This window comes from Apaloderma vittatum, unplaced genomic scaffold, assembly GCF_000703405.1.
Source record: "Apaloderma vittatum isolate BGI_N311 unplaced genomic scaffold, ASM70340v1 scaffold10370, whole genome shotgun sequence".
NCBI lineage: Eukaryota > Metazoa > Chordata > Aves > Trogoniformes > Trogonidae > Apaloderma > Apaloderma vittatum.
This window is the reverse complement of record NW_009693861.1, coordinates 20644-28486: the sequence shown is the minus strand read 5'-3', so window position 1 is coordinate 28486 and position 7843 is coordinate 20644. Positions and strand designations below refer to the sequence as shown.

Below are 7843 nucleotides of genomic sequence, written 5' to 3'. Positions count from 1 at the left end.
TGGGGTGAGGAAGAAACTGCTTGAAAGAAGATAGGAATGCTGTTTGTAAGAATTTCCTGGGTTTCTACAGTGGAGAGTGCACTGAGAGGAATAATCAGTCAGTGCTGTGAGCACTTAGCACATGTGCGCCCGTGTTTAATAGGGTGCATACTGTCATAAGGCTTTTGAAATTAGAGGTCTTGCTAGGCTTAATCTTCTCCAGAGCTAATGTCAGCATGAGCAGATCAGGCCAATGCTTAAATTTCTGCAGTCTTCCCAGGAAGCTCCCAGGTCCTGGCTTAAATTCAAGGCCCTGAACTTCAAAGCTGTTCTATATATCTTACAGTGCTTTACAGAACCCAGTCATCTCATGGCTTGATCTCATGACCAAGTTGCTACTTCGTAAGTAGTGACTGCACGTTGGTGACATGGCACTACTTGTCCATGCGTGTGGCCACCACCTGCAGCACGTGCATGGCAATATTGCTCTCTTCCACAGCGGCCTAAGCTGTGTTAGCTTGCATTTACTACAAGTTAAGGTCTCATATGTGGACCATTTCCATTACTCCACCAACACTGATGTATTTTTTAGGAGGAGATGCTTGAGCACGAGGCTCATCAACTGGTCTAACAATGCAAAAAAATTTAGGTGTGCAGAAGTGCTGACAGACAGACAAGCATCTAAGTGTGACCAGAGGTATCTAATTGTAGGGTCATTTATTTGGAAATGAATGGTTGGTAATATGTTTTAGGGATCTGAACAGTGCCTTTTCAGCTATAGGACTGTTTTGTGTCTGACAGAAACACATCAGGCTTAGGGAATCTTGCCTGGAACAGCCCGTGTGTTTGTATTGCAAGATCACATTGAGGCCTCATCAGGAATTAGGGTGTAAGACACCCGCAGCAGAAGATGGACTGTGTCTTAAAGACCAATGTGCATAAGTAAGACAAAAAAAACCAACAGATGAACAAGGTCAGCAGAGCAAAAGAACACCGTTATCCAGTATCTCTACACTTGTAACATTTTCTTTGTTCATCCTTCCATCATCTAAGAAGGGGTGGAGGGGAAAAATAAAACAGACTGTAGTATAAAATAGTTTGAAATCCTTCATCGGTGCGATTCTACAAAGGTTGCAGAATTAGATTTGGGCGAAATGAGCCATTGTCTAAATACTTTTGCAAATTCCTTAGCATTAAGAAATTAAAACTCTCCCAGACCGTTTGTTCACCCAGAATACAGGAGTTGTAGGTCTAAAGACTGCAGAAGTGAACAATGAGAGTGAAAATTCTCTCTCGCCTCAGAGTGGTAACACCTCAGTTCTTGCAGAACATGTAGAGGCATAATCAGCCACAACATGAAGAGGGAAGTTCAAAAGCCAAGACTGTAATAAGAAGCCAAGTGGAAGCAAGCCTATGTCCTAGTAAGGATACAGCTAGATGCAAAATACTGTAATGGATCCATTTGTTTAGCCTTTTACCAAATAACTGGAGCTCTGTAAAAACTACAGTTTCCTCAGAAATCTTATGGAATTGTGACGTTGTTAGTTTGAAGATATTTAAGGGGGAGAAAAATTCAGCAAGCCATTTTTCCAAGTTGTCCTGGATAAAAGGGCTGCAATTTGCCCTTCTGGACAGATCACACAATGCAAGACCCTACGGATGGATGCCTCAAGCTCCACAAGACATCAGGACCGCTTGCACCGAAACCTCATATTGCCAAATTAGGTTTATTAACTTATTTCCACCACAACAAAGAACTGTGCTGTTTCAATGCGAGGGGGTGAGGTTTAAATGAAAGGTAGCGTGGCTTAAGGAAGGTGGACAGGGAGGTGGAAGAAAATGTATGCACCCTCATCTCTGTAGCCACAGCCTGCCTACACTTCACTTCCTCACAGCAAGCAACCTCCTCCAGTAGTGATCCATTATGCCAAATGAAGAGGATGAGCGGCACAGCAGCTCCCAGTTATCAGGTGCTCCTGGCCCAAGTGTGAAAGAATTTCAGAATTAATCTGTTCTCTCTTGACTGAGTGCCAGGCTGAGTGGGGAGCACAGCTAGTGGTGGTGGGGTGTGTTCCTGCCTAACGAGGAAGGGAATTTGTTCATCTTTGCTTCAACTTACAGCAGCTGTGGACGTGCCCCACGTTGGGCAGTGGAGAAATGGGGGTATTTCTGTCTCTGTAAATAAGGGGTGGGAAATAGGCAATGTCCTTCTATCAGCTGGGTAGAATTTTGCCATCCACCGCAAGTGCAGGTGTGTCCTGCACTTGCAATCTGGGGACTGTTGGACAGGATTGCCCTGCAAAATCAGATTCAGGCCAAATTCATATGAGCAATTGGATTAGTTTGCATACCCTCTACTTAGTACCTAAAACAAGAGACGACAAGAGCTTAGAAACTGTTTGCTAAGGAGTAAAGCGAGACATGAGTCACACATAAAATCAGCATCACCCACATGAGTGTGAAACTACAAACTCCTGCAATGAGATACAGCGTTGTCAACATAGAGCTCAGTAACTTCCAAGAACTTACCTGAATATAAACTGGCTTCCACTCCAGAGGAACACCACTCTGTAACGTGTCAAACCAAATGAAGTGCAGCAGAGATACAACAGATAATAATTGCTTTTGAGAGTAGTTTTCAACAGAGCTATGTTATGATGAATTTTCCTGGCAATACATTGCTGAGAAGGCGCATCCTGTTCTGCTGTAACCGAGAACATGAGCTGGCCGCTCGCCAGGCTCGTGCCAGTGTGGTGCTGGAAGGGGCTACGACCTCCTGGGCAGATCCCAAGTACATTTCTGTCGCTTAATGGTGACCAGTTAACCCACCGAGGTTTCTGGTCTGCTGAATGGATTTCCCTTGAGTCCTTTAGAGCTCTCTAGCAGAAACTGACCCCTTTTATTTATTAATAAAAAATTAGGAAAAATACAATGCAAATAATAGGCTACTAACAATAAATGGAGTTTTAGTGGTCTCTAGATAGCAAGTTTATGCCCTTCCCTTCTTTCTGATCTGATGATGGGTTTTGTTTAAACCTCCAGGTGACCGTCCTCTATGTTGTTTACTTATTCCAGCTCCACAAGAGCACCACCTTCAAGGGAATGAGAAAAAATGCAACCTCAGTGCATGCCACAGACATTTTACGTAGCAAGCAGGACAGCACACATCAAAGGATTTACTGTGAAATCATCTTGCAATCAGCATAGGATTGATCTCCATAAACCACTCTTGACAGCAAGCATGTCCTTCCCAAGGAGTTAGATGCCAGTTTTTAAAACCGAGGAAAAAAAAATGTGTATTGGGACTGTTTTTTCAGCCTGTTTGCTACGTTTTTTGCATTCTGTCCCATGTTGGTTTTACAGATATTAGAATAAAAACTGTAAATGAACAACCTGGATACTTTGACAACAGAAAAATCCTAGGTATAGAATATCATCTGCGTTCAAGGCACCAAATACTACAACAAAACTCGTGTTTACAAATCATTTCCTTTTTATTTTAAATCTTTCTGAGGGGAGTTACATCATTTACCATATATATATTATATATATATAAAGTATATAGAGAGATTATTTGTAAATAGAAAAATCCTATGGAGAAGAATGTCAAGTTTTCACACTTTAAAAAAATCATTAACATAAAGCCATGTTTAATGCTTGTACAATGTGATGCAATAAATTATGCATATGAAATGTAAGCTGTTGGGCATTTATGAGTTATTTTTGTTTATTTTATTTGTTCAGCAAGCAAACAGACCAGTTAGGTGGAAGCTGATTTAGACGCAGATCAAAAATGGCCAAAATCTGTCAGTACTCTCTCTGTGAATCCTTTATGTACTCCTCTAATCAATTGTTCTTGTTGTGGGTTTATATCTTTAAGTTCCTGCTTGTTTTGTCTCTTGACCCTGCCAGATGCTGCATCTACGTGCTCCCACTCCCACAGAACTCATTGGTTTTGAGCATCCTGCATCTCTTTGTCCAGGAGCTTTTATCCAGGAGAGATGCAGGATCAGGATGCAGGAGTGTGATGGAGACACCAAAAATTATCTGGCTGCATTTACACAGACAAGACCCTGGCTGAGGGTCTAACTAGCAGGGGAAAGTATATGATCACAGAGAAAATATTACCCAAAATGCTTTAATTCGTGAGGCCAGTTAACACAAGCAAATAGAAAATAAATAAAGCAGGAGTCATGTTGTAGCTCTGCAGCAATCATGGAATGTTAGTTAGCAAGAAATTAGGTATTTGGAGGGGTCACGTGCAAAGGTCAAGAATGTTTGACTCTGAACTGCTTACAAGGTGTTCTCCACAGTGAAAACTTATCTTGACATTGTGGTTGTGGACTAACTGATATTATCCAGCCTAAACTTTCACCTCATACCAAAACTAGAGTTAAATGACTGCACAGTGCTCCAATAGTGCCTTTGAGCAGTAAGTAAACCTAAGCTGGTCATTTATATGTTTCCTCTGTTTTAAACAACTATGTGAATTCAAAGCATTGTAGTGCTACATTTTTAAACTATGAGAACTGGGAAGATTATTCTTCACTCCATGAAGTACAGGAAGAAGCTGCAGATCCACCAAGACAGTTTAAGGCAGTATCAAGCAGAGCATAGATGGTGATCTCGGCACAGAGTGGGGCCAGAGGCCGTGCTGATGCCGTTTAACGCAGTTCAGGAGCTCAGCGTCTGTGCTGGGAGGGCTGGAGTGGTACCAGCAGGCACACAAGTCAATTGCTACAGGCTTCTGTTCTCTCTGTGCACAGCTTATTCTGTGCCATAAAGCGCAGGTACATGGGGGCACACCAGTCCTCTTCACTTGATTTCAGCACTCTGCGGCAGCATGGCGATACCAGTACTTGGTCTTTTCCACTCTGCGGGCTGAAAGTACCCACCAAGTACAAATGATTGTACTCCAAGGGTCAAGAACTATTCTGCAGCACACAATGCAGCACCTATTTATGTGTCATGAAGACAGGGCACAAGGCAGAATGACCTGCACTTATCTTCGGAGACTCGAGCAGCACATCCAGCTTAGCCAGTGCAGTGTCTCACAGTGATGAGGATAGTCCCAGAACACAAACACTCCCACCCTGAATCCCAGAGGACTTTATTCAGGATCCTACTGTTTGTCTCACATCTCAGATATAGGGATGCAAGATGTGACTCATGGGATCTATCCCACTTGCTCACACAGCAGCTTGAGGTACTTACTGGGTTGTGAGCTCCAGCAGAGGAATGGGAGACATGGGACTGGCCCCAACTGCTGCACTGCATCAGGCAAACCAGGGCTTCAGGAGGCAAAGGGGGAACCTGTCTCCATCTCATAGTTTTGCGCTGGGTTGGCTGATGGAGATGTGCCTCTGCTGGGAACCCACACAGCGTCTGGCCTGTACTCCTCTAGCAGGGGTCTGCTCCTTGGAGCCCAATTTTACATCCTAATGTTTTCTGATCCTGTCAGTTCATCTTACGCAGTAGATCATCAAGTGCCCTCTGTCACAGAGGCACAGAATAAATTGATTTGGGCCCCAGTCAAGGTAGATAAGCTAGCACTGTGTCATATTCCAAGCTACAGTAGCTCAGCACCTGGCACAAATGCAGCATAACATTTAGAAAGCATTTAAGACACACAGTCAGTTTTTTCATTTGATTCTCAAGCATGACTGCTTTATGTTTTACAGCTTGACCTTCCTGCAAGGGCTTTTAATATCCAACTTGATGCTGATGCTGTAGAGGAGTTTTAAACATCCACGTTTAGCCATAGGAAAAAGCCTGCAGTACAAAATCAGCACAGTGGGTCAGAGTCTGTTCCAGAAAGCTCACAGGAGAAAGAAGCAATGGGCGTTTTCACCCTCCCAAACCGCCAGTACAGCATAAGGTCTGCAGTGGATGCACTCTTCAGCATTCTTGGCAGCCCAGCCAGAGGACAGACCATCCACCCCACTCCCTGCAGCCCTGGAGAAGCCTTCACCGAATGACATCCCTTCCCCTGCGATCCCTTCCCTGTCCTGGGGTTACTGCACAGGGGACACTGCCAGCCTGCCAAAACGCACGACACGCTCTTGCTTGATCCGGATCAACCTTGATGATGAATCCCCAGAGGGATAACACACACCGCACAAACACAACTGCCTACATGAGGGGTCAGCTCATGGCTCTGCAGATAACAGCAGCGACAACTGCAGATGGTGCCTCCTTCTCTGGTCCAGGAGAGCAAAGAGCGCCCCTTCTTGCATCAATGTCTCTTCTGTGCTATGGCTTCTCTTGCCTAGTGCAAGAGTGGTCCTAGGCCAGCCCGCTGGGCATGAGGTAGAAGACTACTGTGGTTCTGATACACGGCACTGAATAAAAAGCCCAAATAGCTCATTTCCTTCACGAGGATCATCTCTGTAAGGGCAGAGACAGGGCAGAGAAAGGAGATGGGGCACAAAAGGAAGGATATTACTGGTTCTTGCCTCTACCCATCACCAAAGACACTCGTGGCTTACAGCAGTGAGCAGAGGAGAAGATGCAGGTAACCAGGGAACAAGTGGCTTAATAAAAGCAAATATCTATGACAAAACCAGCAAAATAAACAGGCTGTCAGGATCATTTCTACAAAGGAACCAGATGGCACTAAATACACCTCCTCTAATAAAAAAAAATCCACTGTTTCTCATAATCTGATAAGGTCCTGCAGCCCTAATCTCTTCATACTTTCAATGCCTTAAAAGAAAAAAGAACACAACAAACCAGAAAAACAGCCATGTCTGGGGAAACTGTGCTCTTACCAAATAAAAAATTTACTCTGAGAGTGAACTGAGATTAAAAGCAGATATTTTCCAGGAAGCTCAAGAACATCAGGCAAATATTTCACACAGAAACATTGCCTTAAGCCCTGTCACCGAGAACCAGAGTGAAAGAGAGAGTGAGGAAGTGCAAGAAAGACCCGATTCCCTTCTTGACTAATGTCAAGGTCATGCGAGGATGACAGTGACATGAAGCTCAGAGGATGCCTGCACATGACCCCATCAGGGCTGATAAACAACTCGGAACAGGAATGTTAACAGTGCTTTATATCAAGGAAGTGTCTTCATGGGCTGACGCAGCCCCATGTCACACTTAAAGGTCATTGGTTTTGTTGCTGTTGCCTGCAACATCCATTTCAATTTGGCTGAAAGCAGGATTGTCAGCTCCTTCTTGTGTCACGGTAGATGATACGCAGTGCAACTCTTCTGTGTTCTCTGCCTAAAAACCAAAGACAAAAACCATGCTGTGAAGGGGAAGAAACAGTCTTCCTGCCTTGTCATGCATGCAAGGAGAATCAGGCCTGACATTATTATCAGGATAATAATTGATGAACGCATTTAAAAGATCAGGCTGGACAACTACATGGAAGTGTACGTGAATGGATGCGACTAAGATATTCTCAAGGAAGAATGTATAAAGAAAAAACATAAATAATCCTGTTTGGCATTATAGTTCAGATACAGAGAACTGTTCTGTAAAAAGTTCTCGTCACATAAAATGTTATGTCCTGCAAAGTGCCTAAAGTATTTTGGGGTGTGCAAAGTTCTAGTTGCTCTTCTCATGTGTAGCAATCTTGTCACTACCAGATCCTTGAGCTACCAGCTCCCTATCCCTGGTCCTCGCCCCATCTTCAACATAAAGAGCAGATTAACACACATCATTGCTTTGATCATAGACTCATAGAAAAATTCAGGTTGGAAAAGACCCTTGGGATCATCAAGTCCAACCATTAACCCTACACTACAAGGTCACCCCTAAACCATATCACCCAACACCACATCTAAGCGACACTTGAACACATCCAGGGATGGTGACTCAACCACCTCCCTAGGCAGTCTGTTCCAGTGTCTGACCA

General features: G+C 43.9%; 1 protein-coding gene across 1 annotated transcript in view; it reads right to left on the bottom strand.

Annotated features, from left to right (window-relative positions):
- Nucleotides 1-7080: 7080 nt before the first annotated feature.
- Nucleotides 7081-7843, bottom strand: part of SLC5A8 (solute carrier family 5 (sodium/monocarboxylate cotransporter), member 8) — a gene marked incomplete at its 5' end in the record, with an annotated part of 21403 nt that continues 20640 nt past the window's right edge. The window contains one exon of the mRNA XM_009865188.1: nucleotides 7081-7206. Coding sequence (XP_009863490.1) covers nucleotides 7081-7206 — 126 coding nt within the window. The remainder of the gene's footprint in view (nucleotides 7207-7843) is intronic.